Consider the following 17,924-nt stretch of genomic DNA (forward strand, 5'->3'; position numbering starts at 1 on the left):
TTTCTCCATTGTAGCTTCTAGCAATCAGAATTATAAAGGGTAAACATCTCTCCTGATCCTTCAGATTGTGTAGTCGGTGAAATTAGTTTGAACAAACACCAGCCAGTGCCATGTCAAACCAAAGACTATCGTGTTTCACAGGTGGACAGAAAATCCAACCTTAACCCCTTAACATTCTGTCCTTTTTTCAGAAAAACACCTATTTAGGACATACCCAAAGTAAACTCAATGCTGTTTGGAGCTCATGCACGGTCTTGGTCTCTTGAAAGCTAAGAATCACTCTAAGTGGTATTGTTCTAGAGGAGTCAAAGTTGACACACAGTTAAAAATAAAAAGTTGTTGGGTTCATCTTAATTTTTTTTGTTGTTATCTGATGCCTTCAGGAAATGAAGACAGAGGTCATGTAGATAACACAAGATTATTAGAGAATAGAGTTTTACTTCTTCAGTTCACATTGCGTATGAAAATGACCAATGAGTTTATTATACCTTTTTCTAAGTGTATACTGTTCAACCTGTGCTTGGAACTTTTAAAAATGTTTAAATTCATTAGTTACCATGTTAATTATTGAGTCATTTCATTATTCCTAGTCACTACAGTAAGCAACAGTGATTTTCACAGTTAACAAATTCAAAAGCGGCTGTTATCAATCCTGTCATGGTGAACTTCATATATAAACATTTACAGACTGTCTTTCTGAAATGTATAACACACCTTTATATCACTTCAGTATCTGTGAAGCTGTAGGAAACAAAGCCATTAGTTAATCTCAAAGCATGCTATGAAGACACAGATTAATTTTTGGGACTTTGTTAAATCATAATACAGTCAGTAAGGTCGGCACTACCTTGGCCTCCACCACTGCTGACAGGAACCTTTATGTTATATTTGGCCAAGATATCCCTTTTAACTTAGACATAAAAAAAAAGTAACCAGGACTACCTTTTTTAACATGTGCAATCTTGACAGATTTAGGAACATCCCATCTCAAAGCGAGGCTAGAGCACAGATGAGATCATGTTTCTCCCATTGTAGCTTCTAGCAATCAGAATTATAAAGGGTAAACATCTCTCCTGATCCTTCAGATTGTGTAGTCGGTGAAATTAGTTTGAACAAACACCAGCCAGTGCCATGTCAAACCAAAGACTATCGTGTTTCACAGGTGGACAGAAAATCCAACCTTAACCCCTTAACATTCTGTCCTTTTTTCAGAAAAACACCTATTTAGGACATACCCAAAGTAAACTCAATGCTGTTTGGAGCTCATGCACGGTCTTGGTCTCTTGAAAGCTAAGAATCACTCTAAGTGGTATTGTTCTAGAGGAGTCAAAGTTGACACACAGTTAAAAATAAAAAGTTGTTGGGTTCATCTTAATTTTTTTTGTTGTTATCTGATGCCTTCAGGAAACTGAAGACAGAGGTCATGTAGATAACACAAGATTATTAGAGAATAGAGTTTTACCTTCTTCCAGTTCACATTGCGTATGAAAATGACCAAAACTGAGTTTATTATACCCTTTTTTCTAAGTGTATACCCAGGTGTTTCCAACCTGTGCCATTGGGACACATTTTAAATAAAAAGGCCATAACTTTTGAATGCTTCAACATACAATCGTAATCTTGGGCCATGCCATGCAACACTCCCTAATTAACTTACAGTTAGTGGTGTTGCTGGCACAGAAGCTGTTAATTGACTCCTTAATCCTCCGGAGTTCAGAGTACAATTGACCGATTTTGGCTACTTTTGGGTTTACCTTTATATTTCATCTTAAAAAAAGTGTACATTGCCTTATTCTTTTCAGCACAACCTCATCTGTGGCATTCTCTCTCTTTGGCTGCAGTCACTCCATAAACGGAATATAGCCTCACTCTCACAACTTTTCCCTCTTCCTTAGCAACCATTGACTCATCATTACACTGCGTCGTGTTGCTATGTCATCTTAAATTGGTCATGTGATTCGGACACACCGGCCCATTCACTGACTCCAGAGTTTGCTGTATGGTTCTGAGAATAATACCATAGTGAGACAAACGGGTCGTTGTAGAGTATGTATATGGCAGAGCTGTACAGTACCTCTTACCATTGTTGCCACACAGATGTTACAGGCCACACATGGAAACTGGCATCTTGTGTTTCCAAGCTAAGCTGTACAGGATCTTGGAGCAGCAGGGGGCCCCACAGACACGGCATGCAGTCCCACCGGTGTGCGGACAGACCGTGCTGCCCATCAATCTCTGTCCCAGCTATGAGTAAATAACCCCAGCTATGGGCAAATTAACAGTGAACCGAGTGGAATATGACAGCAGTGAGAAGCACTACAACTAGGAAGGCAGATGAAGGCTGCAGCAAAGACGGGTCCCCAGTTGTCCTGGTTTTCCATACCACTGGACTCTGGCCTGCTTATTGCCAAGGACCATGTGGTGGCTGACTGTGCATCAGTCTCCCCACATTAAAAGATTCCACACACAGGCGTCCTCCTGAATGGATTAGCTGCTACTGGATGCCTTTGCCATAGCATACAAGCAGCTTGGTTTGGCCCTCAACATTAAAAAGTCTCAGATCCTCTACCAGCCACCTCTCAGCACAACTATCCCTGTTGTACTTACAGATATCTCCATTAGCGCAACCAGAGTTGAAAATGCGGACCACTTCACCTACATCGGGAGCCTCCTGTCCTCCAAGGCAACCATTGATGTGGAAGTACACCACTGCCTCAGCTCTTCCAATGGGACTTTCTCAAGACTGAGAAAAAGGCTCTTTGAAAAGCATGACCTCCAAACCAGAACAAAGACTCTGGGGTACAAAGCAGTAGTGCTGCCCACTCTAGTGTATGGCTCAAAATACTGGCCACATACAGTAGGCACCTGAAGGCCCTAGAAGCATACCATCAAAGATGCCTCAGGAAAATCCTCAAGATCACCTGGGAGGATAAACATACCAACACCAGCATCTTAGAGTAGGCCAACATCCCTGCCATCACTGCAAGTCCTATATCCCCAGCTGCTTACAGGACAGCGTGCCCCGGGTGGACAAAAAAAAAAGGTTTAAGGACAACATCAAAACAAAACTCAAAAAGTGCCACATAGACCCTAAGACCTGGGAGGCAACAGTATCCCACAGGGGGCCTGGAGATAACTTGTCTGAGATGGAGCTGGACAATATGATGACAGCCTCCACAGTGCTGCAGAAAGGAGAGCGTTTCCATCAAGAATGTTACACTCAGACCCACGTATTTCTGCCCACATTGCACCAAAGTATGCAGGTCTGGGATCGGCGTCTTCACCCACTTGAAGACACACAAGGACCAGGAAGGAGGACAGTCGAACTGTCATGATGATGGTCTACACCACATATACTCTCCAAATAACACAACCTGCCTAGAAACATTCTAATATCAGTCCACCTGAAGTACAACAGGCAATAGTGGAGCACATAGTGACAAAAGATCCTGCAAATACTAATAATAAATTAGATTTATATCGTGCCTTTCAACACAGCTAAGGATGCTTTACAAGAAAATTAAAGGCCCAAAAACATAAAAAAAACAAACTAAATTGTGTTTTTGGTGTAAGCTACAATACAGGATAAATATTACAACATAATTATGTTATAATAGGAATATGTTATTTGAAGACAGATGTGAAAATATAGTTTGAAAAAAATGTAGTTGGGCGGAGTAACTGTAGCAGTAGTGGTGTGGTCTTATCGATGGATGTTCTATACTTAAAGACTCTGTGTACCTTTGTTCTTCAGTAGACACCACAGAGCTCAGCAAAGGATATTTGACTGCGAATTATCATGAACGAGTAGTAAACTGCTTAAATCAAACCAGGTCTTTAGCACTCAAAAATAACTTCTGTCATTTTGTTATTTGCTTAAATGCATATGTCAACATAAAGTGTATGGCTGCAAACAGCTCACTGGTTTCTGATGCTTTCTTGGTGGGAAATATCAAGGTGATTTTTGCACAGGTCCTGGTGTTGGTTTTTCTTTGCATCAACCTGTTGCTCATTGTGATCTATTTTAAGAAGGAGTGTTTCCACACAACTGCACGCTACGTCTTATTTGCTGTTACATTGCTGTCGGATAGCCTGTTGTTGTTCATGTCTGATTTGCTGCTGATCTTGGCCCATTTTCATTTACTAGTACAGGTATGGATGTGTATCCTTATCTCATTTCTGACATTACTGTATTTTACAGTCACACCTGTCACTCTGACAGCAATGACTCTTGAACGATATGTGGCCATTTGTATGCCGCTGCGTCATGCAGAGCTGTGCTCCACGCGCAGCACTATGGCCTGTATCCTCATCATTCACTGCATCAGCTCTGTACCCTGCATTGTTATTCTGTCCACCTTCTTTGCATCTGCCTCTCTTAGCTTCTACAAAGATCAGAGAATATGCACTGTGGAGGTGTTTATGCTTCATGCGTGGCAGGATCACATTAGATCAGCTATCAGTCAGTTTTACTTCTTGATCATGTGCATCATTATCATTTTCTCCTATGCTAAAATAATGAAAGTGGCCAAAGCTGCATCAGGAGAGAATAAAAAGTCAACACAGAAAGGGCTCAGGACAGTGGCTCTTCACAGTTTTCAGCTGTTGCTCTGTCTCATCCAGCTGTGGTGTCCATTCATAGAAGTTGCTATATTTAAGATTGATTCTAAACTGTTTGAACATATCAGGTACTTTAACTACATTGTGTTTCGTCTTGCTCCAAGATGTCTGAGTCCTCTCATTTATGGTCTTAGAGATGACATGTTTTTCCGTGCACTGAAAAATTCTCTTCTCTCTCATAAAAGAAATTTGATTTGACAAATTTCTCCCCACAGTGTTCGTCAGTCATGTGCACATTGTTTTGGCCAGTGCCCACAGGTCTTGAGGCTGCAGGTTGATGTGATTGTCTCAAAATTGCAATATCATGCAGAACTGCTTCTGCTGGACGCTTAGCTGATTGCGTATATGGTTGATAGTTTACAGGCTATAGTTTTTATACAAGCTCAGTTATGACTTTGGAAGGCAAAAGCAGTGTTTATTAATTGTTTCTGAGTTTATTCAGTTGAGTCTTATCTGCTGTGTCTCCCACAAATGATAAAATAATATAAACTGCATTGATAGTGAAACACAAACTTTCTGAAACTTTACATTTTGCAGATAAAACAATAAATTGTATGCATGATACTGTATGAATATTGTATTAATGAGTTGTCTGTAAGTTGTCTTTAAATAATGTAATCGATATCTTTGACTGGTTAATATCATGTGAATGATAACTGAAGCATTAAATAAACCTTTTTGTTTTCAAAAAACTAAATTGTCAAATAATTTCTATCCTATGAGATGTTTAAATTCATTAGTTACCATGTTAATTATTGAGTCATTTCATTATTCCTAGTCACTACAGTAAGCAACAGTGATTTTCACAGTTAACAAATTCAAAAGCGGCTGTTATCAATCCTGTCATGGTGAACTTCATATATAAACATTTACAGACTGTCTTTCTGAAATGTATAACACACCTTTATATCACTTCAGTATCTGTGAAGCTGTAGGAAACAAAGCCATTAGTTAATCTCAAAGCATGCTATGAAGACACAGATTAATTTTTGGGACTTTGTTAAATCATAATACAGTCAGTAAGGTCGGCACTACCTTGGCCTCCACCACTGCTGACAGGAACCTTTATGTTATATTTGGCCAAGATATCCCTTTTAACTTAGACATAAAAAAAAGTCACCAGGACTACCTTTTTTAACATGTGCAATCTTGACAGATTTAGGAACATCCCATCTCAAAGCGAGGCTAGAGCACAGATGAGATCATGTTTCTCCCATTGTAGCTTCTAGCAATCAGAATTATAAAGGGTAAACATCTCTCCTGATCCTTCAGATTGTGTAGTCGGTGAAATTAGTTTGAACAAACACCAGCCAGTGCCATGTCAAACCAAAGACTATTGTGTTTCACAGGTGGACAGAAAATCCAACCTTAACCCCTTAACATTCTGTCCTTTTTTCAGAAAAACACCTATTTAGGACATACCCAAAGTAGTTTTTTTTGTTATCTGATGCCTTCAGGAAACTGAAGACAGAGGTCATGTAGATAACACATGATTATTAGAGAATAGAGTTTTACCTTCTTCCAGTTCACATTGCGTATGAAAATGACCAAAACTGAGTTTATTATACCCTTTTTTCTAAATGTATACCCAGGTGTTTCCAACCTGTGCCATTGGGACACATTTTAAATAAAAAGGCCATAACTTTTGAATGCTTCAACATACAATCGTAATCTTGGGCCATGCCATGCAACACTCCCTAATTAACTTACAGTTAGTGGTGTTGCTGGCACAGAAGCTGTTAATTGACTCCTTAATCCTCTGGAGTTCAGAGTACAATTGACCGATTTTGGCTACTTTTGGGTTTACCTTTATATTTCATCTTAAAAAAAGTGTACATTGCCTTATTCTTTTCAGCACAACCTCATCTGTGGCATTCTCTCTCTTTGGCTGCAGTCACTCCATAAACGGAATATAGCCTCACTCTCACAACTTTTCCCTCTTCCTTAGCAACCATTGACTCATCATTACACTGCGTCGTGTTGCTATGTCATCTTAAATTGGTCATGTGATTCGGACACACCGGCCCATTCACTGACTCCAGAGTTTGCTGTATGGTTCTGAGAATAATACCATAGTGAGACAAACGGGTCGTTGTAGAGTATGTATATGGCAGAGCTGTACAGTACCTCTTACCATTGTTGCCACACAGATGTTACAGGCCACACATGGAAACTGGCATCTTGTGTTTCCAAGCTAAGCTGTACAGGATCTTGGAGCAGCAGGGGGCCCCACAGACACGGCATGCAGTCCCACCGGTGTGCGGACAGACCGTGCTGCCCATCAATCTCTGTCCCAGCTATGAGTAAATAACCCCAGCTATGGGCAAATTAACAGTGAACCGAGTGGAATATGACAGCAGTGAGAAGCACCACAACTAGGAAGGCAGATGAAGGCTGCAGCAAAGACGGGTCCCCAGTTGTCCTGGTTTTCCATACACTGGACTCTGGCCTGCTTATTGCCAAGGACCATGTGGTGGCTGACTGTGCATCAGTCTCCCCACATTAAAAGATTCCACACACAGGCGTCCTCCTGAATGGATTAGCTGCTACTGGATGCCTTTGCCATAGCATACAAGCAGCTTGGTTTGGCCCTCAACATTAAAAAGTCTCAGATCCTCTACCAGCTACCTCTCAGCACAACTATCCCTGTTGTACTTACAGATATCTCCATTAGCGCAACCAGAGTTGAAAATGCGGACCACTTCACCTACATCGGGAGCCTCCTGTCCTCCAAGGTAACCATTGATGCGGAAGTACACCACTGCCTCAGCTCTTCCAATGGGACTTTCTCAAGACTGAGAAAAAGGCTCTTTGAAAAGCATGACCTCCAAACCAGAACAAAGACTCTGGGGTACAAAGCAGTAGTGCTGCCCACTCTAGTGTATAGCTCAGAATACTGGCCGCATACAGTAGGCACCTGAAGGCCCTAGAAGCATACCATCAAAGATGCCTCAGGAAAATCCTCAAGATCACCTGGGAGGATAAACATACCAACACCAGCATCTTAGAGTAGGCCAACATCCCTGCCATCACTGCAAGTCCTATATCCCCAGCTGTTTACAGGACAGCGTGCCCCGGGTGGACAAAAAAAAAAGGTTTAAGGACAACATCAAAACAAAACTCAAAAAGTGCCACATAGACCCTAAGACCTGGGAGGCAACAGTATCCCACAGGGGGCCTGGAGATAACTTGTCTGAGATGGAGCTGGACAATATGATGACAACCTCCACAGTGCTGCAGAAAGGAGAGCGGTTCCATCAAGAATGTTACACTCAGAACCACGTATTCCTGCCCACATTGCACCAAAGTATGCAGGTCTGGGATCGGCGTCTTCACCCACTTGAAGACACACAAGGACCAGGAAGGAGGACAGTCGAACTGTCATGATGATGGTCTACACCACATATACTCTCCAAATAACACAACCTGCCTAGAAACATTCTAATATCAGTCCACCTGAAGTACAACAGGCAATAGTGGAGCACATAGTGACAAAAGATCCTGCAAATACTAATAATAAATTAGATTTATATCGTGCCTTTCAACACAGCTAAGGATGCTTTACAAGAAAATTAAAGGCCCAAAAACATAAAAAAAACAAACTAAATTGTGTTTTTGGTGTAAGCTACAATACAGGATAAATATTACAACATAATTATGTTATAATAGGAATATGTTATTTGAAGACAGATGTGAAAATATAGTTTGAAAAAAATGTAGTTGGGCGGAGTAACTGTAGCAGTAGTGGTGTGGTCTTATCGATGGATGTTCTATACTTAAAGACTCTGTGTACCTTTGTTCTTCAGTAGACACCACAGAGCTCAGCAAAGGATATTTGACTTCGAATTATCATGAACGAGTAGTAAACTGCTTAAATCAAACCAGGTCTTTAGCACTCAAAAATAACTTCTGTCATTTTGTTATTTGCTTAAATGCATATGTCAACATAAAGTGTATGGCTGCAAACAGCTCACTGGTTTCTGATGCTTTCTTGGTGGGAAATATCAAGGTGATTTTTGCAGAGGTCCTGGTGTTGGTTTTTCTTTGCATCAACCTGTTGCTCATTGTGATCTATTTTAAGAAGGAGTGTTTCCACACAACTGCACGCTACGTCTTATTTGCTGTTACATTGCTGTCGGATAGCCTGTTGTTGTTCATGTCTGATTTGCTGCTGATCTTGGCCCATTTTCATTTACTAGTACAGGTATGGATGTGTATCCTTATCTCATTTCTGACATTACTGTATTTTACAGTCACACCTGTCACTCTGACAGCAATGACTCTTGAACGATATGTGGCCATTTGTATGCCGCTGCGTCATGCAGAGCTGTGCTCCACGCGCAGCACTATGGCCTGTATCCTCATCATTCACTGCATCAGCTCTGTACCCTGCATTGTTATTCTGTCCACCTTCTTTGCATCTGCCTCTCTTAGCTTCTACAAAGATCAGAGAATATGCACTGTGGAGGTGTTTATGCTTCATGCGTGGCAGGATCACATTAGATCAGCTATCAGTCAGTTTTACTTCTTGATCATGTGCATTATTATCATTTTCTCCTATGCTAAAATAATGAAAGTGGCCAAAGCTGCATCAGGAGAGAATAAAAAGTCAACACAGAAAGGGCTCAGGACAGTGGCTCTTCACAGTTTTCAGCTGTTGCTCTGTCTCATCCAGCTGTGGTGTCCATTTATAGAAGTTGCTATATTTAAGATTGATTCTAAACTGTTTGAACATATCAGGTACTTTAACTACATTGTGTTTCGTCTTGCTCCAAGATGTCTGAGTCCTCTCATTTATGGTCTTAGAGATGACATGTTTTTCCGTGCACTGAAAAATTCTCTTCTCTCTCATAAAAGAAATTTGATTTGACAAATTTCTCCCCACAGTGTTCGTCAGTCATGTGCACATTGTTTTGGCCAGTGCCCACAGGTCTTGAGGCTGCAGGTTGATGTGATTGTCTCAAAATTGCAATATCATGCAGAACTGCTTCTGCTGGACGCTTAGCTGATTGCGTATATGGTTGATAGTTTACAGGCTATAGTTTTTATACAAGCTCAGTTATGACTTTGGAAGGCAAAAGCAGTGTTTATTAATTGTTTCTGAGTTTATTCAGTTGAGTCTTATCTGCTGTGTCTCCCACAAATGATAAAATAATATAAACTGCATTGATAGTGAAACACAAACTTTCTGAAACTTTACATTTTGCAGATAAAACAATAAATTGTATGCATGATACTATATGAATATTGTATTAATGAGTTGTCTGTAAGTTGTCTTTAAATAATGTAATTGATATCTTTGACTGGTTAATATCATGTGAATGATAACTGAAGCATTAAATAAACCTTTTTGTTTTCAAAAAACTAAATTGTCAAATAATTTCTATCCTATGAGATGTTTAAATTCATTAGTTACCATGTTAATTATTGAGTCATTTCATTATTCCTAGTCACTACAGTAAGCAACAGTGATTTTCACAGTTAACAAATTCAAAAGCGGTTGTTATCAATCCTGTCATGGTGAACTTCATATATAAACATTTACAGACTGTCTTTCTGAAATGTATAACACACCTTTATATCACTTCAGTATCTGTGAAGCTGTAGGAAACAAAGCCATTAGTTAATCTCAAAGCATGCTATGAAGACACAGATTAATTTTTGGGACTTTGTTAAATCATAATACAGTCAGTAAGGTCGGCACTACCTTGGCCTCCACCACTGCTGACAGGAACCTTCATGTTATATTTGGCCAAGATATCCCTTTTAACTTAGACATAAAAAAAAGTAACCAGGACTACCTTTTTTAACATGTGCAATCTTGACAGATTTAGGAACATCCCATCTCAAAGCGAGGCTAGAGCACAGATGAGATCATGTTTCTCCCATTGTAGCTTCTAGCAATCAGAATTATAAAGGGTAAACATCTCTCCTGATCCTTCAGATTGTGTAGTCGGTGAAATTAGTTTGAACAAACACCAGCCAGTGCCATGTCAAACCAAAGACTATCGTGTTTCACAGGTGGACAGAAAATCCAACCTTAACCCCTTAGCATTCTGTCCTTTTTTCAGAAAAACACCTATTTAGGACATACCCAAAGTAAACTGAATGCTGTTTGGAGCTCATGCACGGTCTTGGTCTCTTGAAAGCTAAGAATCACTCTAAGTGGTATTGTTCTAGAGGAGTCAAAGTTGACACACAGTTAAAAATAAAAAGTTGTTGGGTTCATCTTAATTTTTTTTTTTTTTTGTTATCTGATGCCTTCAGGAAACTGAAGACAGAGGTCATGTAGATAACACAAGATTATTAGAGAATAGAGTTTTGCCTTCTTCCAGTTCACATTGCGTATGAAAATGACCAAAACTGAGTTTATTATACCCTTTTTTCTAAGTGTATACCCAGGTGTTTCCAATCTGTGCCATTTGGACACATTTTAAATAAAAAGGCCATAACTTTTGAATGCTTCAACATACAATCGTAATCTTGGGCTCCACTGAAAGGTGACACTTAGAGGAATTATATTCTATAATTATTGGAATAAGTGATACAGAGTTAGTGAAGTAAAATCACATTGTTTGCATTACTTCTCATTTGAAATTGCGCACAGTAATGCGTAATTACCCCCCCCCCCCCCCTTGCAGAGGTCTGACTGCCAGTGAACTATACTATACTGGGGAAGTATCAAAGTAATATATCCTTGTTTAAAGCAGTTCATTGGCTACAGGAAACACCAGTCAAAAAAGCAATGCAAAAAAGTAAGAAAACAGCAAGGGAGCCAACACTTTTTCACACCACTGTCATCTAATTATTATTATATGTGTAAAATGTTAAAATACATAGGTAGTGTGATGGTGTGGGGCTGTTTTGCTGCTCCAGGACCTGGAAGACTTGCTGTGATAAATGGAACCATGAATTCTGAGCTGAAACATTTGCCAAAAAAAAAACAAAAACAACAACCCTGCAATGTCGCTGAATTACAACAATTGGAAAAAAGATAAGTGGACCCAAATTCCTCAACAGTGCAAGTTAGTGTAAGTTATCACAAACGCTCAATTGCAGTTACCGTCAAAGGTGACCCAATCAGTTATTAGTTTTAGGGGACAAGCACTTTCTCGCACAGGACCATGGAGGTTTGGATTTTGTTTTCCCTTAATACTGAAAACCTTAATTTAAAAACTGCATTTTGTGTTTACTTGGGTTATCTTTGTTTTATATTTAAAATTGATGAGCTGAAACATTTGTGAAAAAAAAAAAAAACAACATGTAAAAAAATAAGAAATCAGGAAAGGAGCCAACACTTTTTCACACCACTGCATATGCCATCTAAGCACAGTACTCAATCTATCCACTACGGAGAGCCACTGATGCACAGGGGAGTTTGCAATGATGTCCACTGTGAGTCAGTTTCCATTTGGTGTTTTTGTTGGTTGCCCTATATATTAAATTGTTATGCATAGCCCACTGTCAGAAGACTGCACACAACTCTGCAGAAGACATTTGCCTTCGGTACAGCATGCAACGCTTGGAGATCGCTGTATGTATAACAGCATCTTAGCACTTCCACTGGACTTTACTACTTTTTCTCTTTTTATTTTACTTTAGCATTTTACCTCACAAATTTGTGTGTTTTCTGAAACTGAAATATGGCAGGTAACAACTCAGTGGTTGTTTTCGCGCAGCGGCAGGTAAACGTCAGGATTATTATTATGCAGATCCTGGTGTTGTTTTTTCTTTTCATCAACCTGTTGCTCATTGTGATCTTTTTTAAAAAGGAGTGCTTCTACACAACTGCACGCTACATCTTATTTGCTGTTACATTGCTGTCGGATAGCCTGTTGTTACTCGTGGCTGACATCCTGCTGATCTTTATCTATTTTCAATATTCAATACAAGTATGGTTATGTATTATTCTAACAATTTCTCTGATTCTATACAATGCAGTCACACCTGTCACTCTGACAGCAATGACTCTGGAGCGATATGTGGCCATTTGTATGCCGCTGCGTCATGCAGAGCTGTGCTCCACACACAGCACTATGAACTGTATTCTCATCATTCATTGCATCAGCTTTGGGCCCTGCATTATTACTCTCTCCTTGTTCTTTGCATCTGCTTCTCGCAGCTTCTACAAACAACAAGTAGTATGCTCCGTGGAGGTGTTTATGCTTCACATATGGCAGGAACACGTCCGGTCAGCTGTCAGCCAGTTTTACTTCTTGATCATGTGCAGCACCATCATTTTCTCCTATATTAAAATAATGAAAGTGGCCAAAGCTGCATCAGGAGAGAATAGAAAGTCAACACAGAAAGGGCTTAAAACAGTGGTTCTTCATGGTTTCCAGCTGCTGCTCTGTCTCATCCAGCTGTGGTGTCCATTCATAGAATCTGCTGTACTTAAGATTGATTTCACATTATTTTTAAATGTCAGATACTTTAACTACATTGTGTTTTATATTGCTCCAAGATGTCTGAGTCCTCTAATTTATGGCCTCAGAGATGAAACCTTTTTTCTGGCTTTTATTAGCTTGTTTAAAAGAAACCGTGTTTGATTAATAATGAGCTGTTGATGACTCTCAGGAGGAGAAATTCAGGTGGACACAGTCACATTAGAGAAGACAGTAAGAAAGTACAGTAATGTGCATACATACATGTGCTTAGGAAATAACAAGAATGATAAAAAGAAGAATAATCTGTGTATACACCTGGGGTATTCATGCAAAGCTCTTTATGTATCTGTGCATGCATCTTTAAATCACAACCATATGCAGTGTGTATACAATTCATATGTAGCATTTAAGGGAATAAAACAAACTTGTGATACTACTACTTTAATTACATTAGTCTCCGAGATGTGTGAGTATTCTGATTTATGTAAAAATGTAACTTACTCCTATCTGCTATATACTTTTTGCCTCAGTCAGATATCATAAAAACGTAGTGGAAATGACTGTATGCATGTGTAAGAATAACTTGTTTTTATGATTTTGTTACTAATAACCTCACATAGTCTTGTCAGACATGCAGTAAAAAACATAATGGCACAATAGCAACAATGACAAGTGGTTTTGTTACCAACATTAACCTGTATACCTGGTTTTATTTGTGGACATCAAATTACAACCGTAGCAATCTGTATACAATAAACATGTGGTATCTATGGTAACAAAGCGAAATTTCTCCACCTATTTTTCAATTAAAATTAAGCGCATTGACTTTAAGTCATCTCCAACTGACAGGATCTCCAAGTGCAAAATGTCTCTCATTTTGTACTCTATGTGTTCATTGTTGACTGTGAAGGAAGAAATACAAATGAAATTAACGTGTGGCATCTTTTTAAATTATTATAGGACACTCTATATATTTCAGACCGTAATTTGTGATGCAATGAAGGAAATATTTTAATTGTTTTGAGTTCTATTTATGACTTCGCTCTGTGTTGTTTGTTACGGGAATAAAGTGAAACATCTCAGTCTGTTACGAAAGAACCATGGATTACATAATGTAACCCAAAGTTATCTTATCATCCCTTTGAGTAAAAACTAAATGTATTATGCTTGTGGTTAGGAAATAGGAGCTGAGCAGCTCACGTTGGAGTCGGAGCTGATAAATATTAAGCGGTGGCTTTTACTGAAATCACTGCAACATGGATGAGAGAGAAGACGCAACACAGATCATTAAATCTGTATTAAGTGTGAAAACACCACTTCCCGGCACAATTAAGCAAGCTAACATCTAGGTAACACTATTACAGCCTTGGAGGGGCCTTTGGGGTCTGTTTGCTGTGTGCTGGTTGTGGGCGTGTCTTTCTTTCAGGTAGTGATTCGTAATCAGGTGCACCATAGTTCTGAGAATAATCCCATAGTCAGACAAACAGGTTGTTCTAAGTATGTATATTGCAGAGCTGTACCTCTTACCATTGTTGCCACACAGACGTCACAGTACAATACAAACTGGCACTAGTGATTACATCGGAGCCCTGACGGTGCCCACACCCCTGTAACTTGCAAAACACTTAAACGTACCTCTCAGAGTCAAAGGAGATACAAAAACCGTGGTAAAGACTTTGCAGCCGTACTGTACACACAGTTGACATTTGACATCAATACCTTCCAGAAAATGTTGCACAGGTTATCTCTCCATCTAATACAGCTTCAGCAACTTGCTTAGCCACAGAAGGACTTCTGTGTGATGTGTCCAGTGCATTAGTGTTGGAGTAGTGGTGCTTGTAGTTAACGCATGCTGCGTGCTGCTTCTGCCTGCCACTTCCTCCTATTAACTACAGGCTTGCCCTCTGTTTCTGAGGGCGAGAAGATGGACATAGTGCTTAAATGTCCTCAGTCAGGTACACAGCCTCTCCACTGCCAAGACTGCCATACACCTCATCGTAGCCACACATGGAAACTGGCATCTTGTGTTTCCAAGCCAAGCTGTATGGGATCTCGGAGCAGCAGGCAATATGATAAGAACAGTACAATCTGGAGGTGGTAGTGTGATGGTGTGGGGCTGTTTTGCTGCTCCAGGACCTGGAAGACTTGCTGTGATACATGGAACCATGAATTCTGAGCTGAAACATTTGCCAAAAAAAAAACAAAAACAACAACCCTGCAATGTTGCTGAATTACAACAATTGGAAAAAAGATAAGTGGACCCAAATTCCTCAACAGTGCTGAAAAAGACTCATTGTAAGTTATCACAAACGCTCAATTGCAGTTACTGTCAAAGGTGACCCAATCAGTTATTAGTTTTAGGGGACAAGCACTTTCTCGCACAGGGCCATGGAGGTTTGGATTTTGTTTTCCCTTAATACTGAAAACCTTAATTTAAAAACTGCATTTTGTGTTTACTTGGGTTATCTTTGTTTTATATTTAAAATTGATGAGCTGAAACATTTGTGAAAAAAAAAAAACAACATGTAAAAAAATTATAAATCAGGAAAGGAGCCAACACTTTTTCACACCACTGCATATGCCATCTAATTATTATTATATGTGTAAAATGTTAAATAGTTTTAAACTGGTTCAAATTAATAGTTCTTTTGGGCAGAGTTCAAGAACTATACCAGATTGCTTTAGAGTCTCCACAGTACTCAATCTATCCACTACGGAGAGCCACTGATGCACAGGGGAGTTTGCAATGATGTCCACTGTGAGTCAGTTTCCATTTGGTGTTTTTGTTGGTTGCCCTATATATTAAATTGTTATGCATAGCCGACTGTCAGAAGACTGCACACAACTCTGCAGAAGACATTTGCCTTCGGTACAGCATGCAACGCTTGGAGATCGCTGTATGTATAACAGCATCTTAGCACTTCCACTGGACTTTACTACTTTTTCTCTTTTTATTTTACTTTAGCATTTTACCTCACAAATTTGTGTGTTTCCTGAAACTGAAATATGGCAGGTAACAACTCAGTGGTTGTTTTCGCGCAGCGGCAGGTAAACGACAGGGTTATTATTGTGCAGATCCTGGTGGTGTTTTTTCTTTGCATCAACCTGTTGCTCATTGTGAACTTTTTTAAAAAGGAGTGCTTCTACACAACTACACGCTACATCTTATTTGCTGTTACATTGCTGTCAGATAGCCTGTTGTTAGTCGTGGCTGACATCCTGCTGATCTTTATCTATTTTCAATATTCAATACAAATATGGTTATGTATTATTCTAACAATTTCTCTGATTCTATACAATGCAGTCACACCTGTCACTCTGACAGCAATGACTCTGGAACGATATGTGGCCATTTGTATGCCGCTGCGTCATGCAGAGCTGTGCTCCACACACAGCACTATGAACTGTATTCTCATCATTCATTGCATCAGCTTTGTGCCCTGCATTATTACTCTCTCCTTGTTCTTTGCATCTGCTTCTCGCAGCTTCTACAAACAACAAATAGTATGCTCCGTTGAGGTGTTTATGCTTCACATATGGCAGGAACACGTCCGGTCAGCTATCAGTCAGTTTTACTTCTTGATCATGTGCAGCACCATCATTTTCTCCTATATTAAAATAATGAAAGTGGCCAAAGCTGCATCAGGAGAGAATAGAAAGTCAACACAGAAAGGGCTTAAAACAGTGGTTCTTCATGGTTTCCAGCTGCTGCTCTGTCTCATCCAGCTGTGGTGTCCATTCATAGAATCTGCTGTACTTAAGATTGATTTCACATTATTTTTAAATGTCAGATACTTTAACTACATTGTGTTTTATATTGCTCCAAGATGTCTGAGTCCTCTAATTTATGGCCTCAGAGATGAAACCTTTTTTCTGGCTTTTATTAGCTTGTTTAAAAGAAACCGTGTTTGATTAATAATGAGCTGTTGATGACTCTCAGGAGGAGAAATTCAGGTGGACACAGTCACATTAGAGAAGTACAGTAATATGCATACATACATGTGCTTAGGAAATAACAAGAATGATAAAAAGAAGAATAATCTGTGTATACACCTGGGATATTCATGTAAAGCTCTTTATGTATCTGTGCATGCATCTTTAAATCACAACCATATGCAGTGTGTATACAATTCATATGTAGCATTTAAGGTAATAAAACAAACTTGTGATACTACTACTTTAAATACATTAGTCTCCGAGATGTGTGAGTCTTCTGATTTATGTAAAAATGTAACTTACTCCTATCTGCTATATACTTTTTGCCTCAGTCAGATATCATAAAAACATAGTGGAAATGACTGTATGCATGTGTAAGAATAACTTGTTTTTATAATTATGTTACTAATAACATCACATAGTCTTGTCAGACATGCAGTAAAAAACATAATGGCACAATAGCAACAATGACAAGTGGTTTTGTTACCAACATTAACCTGTATACCTGGTTTTATTTGTGGACATCAAATTACAACCATATGCAACCTGTATACAATAAACATGTGGTATCTATGGTAACAAAATAAAATTTCTCCACCTGTTTTTCAATTAAAATTAAGCGCATTGACTTTAAGTCATCTCCAACTGACAGGATCTCCAAGTGCAAAATGTCTCTCATTTTGTACTCTGTGTTCATTGTTGACTGTGAAGGAAGAAATACAAATGAAATTAACGTGTGGCATCTTTTTAAATTATTATAGGACACTCTATATATTTCAGACCGTAATTTGTGATGCAATGAAGGAAATATTTTAATTGTTTTGAGTTCTATTTATGACTTCGCTCTGTGTTGTTTATTACGGGAATAAAGTGAAACATCTCAGTCTGTTACGAAAGAACCATGGATTACATAATGTAACCCAAAGTTATCTTATCATCCCTTTGAGTAAAAACTAAATGTATCATGCTTGTGGTTAGGAA

At 39.1% G+C, this 17,924-nt stretch overlaps 4 protein-coding genes across 4 annotated transcripts; all 4 read left to right on the top strand.

Moving 5' to 3' along the window:
* The first annotated feature begins 3,903 nt into the window (after nt 1-3,903).
* On the top strand, nt 3,904-5,134 carry LOC125013776 (odorant receptor 131-2-like). The gene has a single exon (XM_047594672.1). It carries the CDS (start codon nt 3,904-3,906, stop codon nt 4,816-4,818), a length of 915 nt encoding a protein of 304 aa, XP_047450628.1. The 3' UTR covers nt 4,819-5,134.
* A 3,441-nt stretch (nt 5,135-8,575) lies between these two features.
* On the top strand, nt 8,576-9,978 carry LOC125013813 (odorant receptor 131-2-like). The gene has a single exon (XM_047594713.1). The coding sequence runs from the start codon at nt 8,576-8,578 to the stop codon at nt 9,488-9,490; it is 915 nt and encodes a 304-aa protein (XP_047450669.1). The 3' UTR covers nt 9,491-9,978.
* Nucleotides 9,979-12,263: 2,285 nt separating this feature from the next.
* LOC125013807 (odorant receptor 131-2-like) lies at nt 12,264-14,437 on the top strand. The gene is made up of 3 exons (XM_047594707.1): nt 12,264-13,138; nt 13,301-13,327; nt 14,434-14,437. Exons 1-3 carry the CDS (start codon nt 12,264-12,266, stop codon nt 14,435-14,437), a joined length of 906 nt encoding a protein of 301 aa, XP_047450663.1.
* Nucleotides 14,438-16,013: 1,576 nt separating this feature from the next.
* Nucleotides 16,014-16,919, top strand: LOC125013808 (odorant receptor 131-2-like). The gene has a single exon (XM_047594708.1). The coding sequence runs from the start codon at nt 16,014-16,016 to the stop codon at nt 16,917-16,919; it is 906 nt and encodes a 301-aa protein (XP_047450664.1).
* Nucleotides 16,920-17,924: the final 1,005 nt, after the last annotated feature.

The sequence above is a fragment of the Mugil cephalus genome, chromosome 9 (genome assembly GCF_022458985.1).
Source record: "Mugil cephalus isolate CIBA_MC_2020 chromosome 9, CIBA_Mcephalus_1.1, whole genome shotgun sequence".
Taxonomy (NCBI): domain Eukaryota; kingdom Metazoa; phylum Chordata; class Actinopteri; order Mugiliformes; family Mugilidae; genus Mugil; species Mugil cephalus.